Raw genomic sequence first — 321 nt, 5'->3', positions numbered from 1 at the left:
CCGAGCGTCCCTCAGGTAGGGTGCTCTGCTGGGGTGGTGGGAGAGGGAGCGGTGGAGGGGCTGGCACTACCACCTCAAAGCCCACCGTCTTGGAAGGGGGCACGATGCTGACCGAGACGTTGCCCAGGCTGGAGGAGTTGTGGCGGAAATAAACGCTGAAGGTCCCGTTGATGTGGTCGACGATTTTCCCCGTCACCAGCAGGCTGAACTTCAGCGTCTTGATGTTGAAGTAGAAGTCACCCCAACCAAAGATCTTCTTGGTGCGGCCAGACTTGAGCGAGGGCTTACGCCGGGCACGGGGGCTCGGCAGCTCCCCAGCCG

General features: G+C 62.0%; 1 protein-coding gene across 1 annotated transcript in view; it reads right to left on the bottom strand.

The window, feature by feature from the left end:
* Positions 1–316, bottom strand: part of LOC104530543 (neurexophilin-4-like) — a gene marked incomplete at its 5' end in the record, with an annotated part of 557 nt that extends 241 nt beyond the window's left edge. Inside the window, 1 exon segment of the mRNA XM_029086779.1 lies at positions 1–316. This exon segment is cut by the window's left edge and continues 60 nt beyond it. Coding sequence (XP_028942612.1) covers positions 1–316 — 316 coding nt within the window.
* Positions 317–321: the final 5 nt, after the last annotated feature.

This window comes from Antrostomus carolinensis, unplaced genomic scaffold (genome assembly GCF_000700745.2).
Source record: "Antrostomus carolinensis isolate BGI_N321 unplaced genomic scaffold, ASM70074v2 scaffold49949, whole genome shotgun sequence".
Taxonomy (NCBI): domain Eukaryota; kingdom Metazoa; phylum Chordata; class Aves; order Caprimulgiformes; family Caprimulgidae; genus Antrostomus; species Antrostomus carolinensis.
The sequence above is the reverse complement of the archived record's forward strand: the minus strand, read 5'-3'. Positions and strand labels throughout refer to the sequence as shown.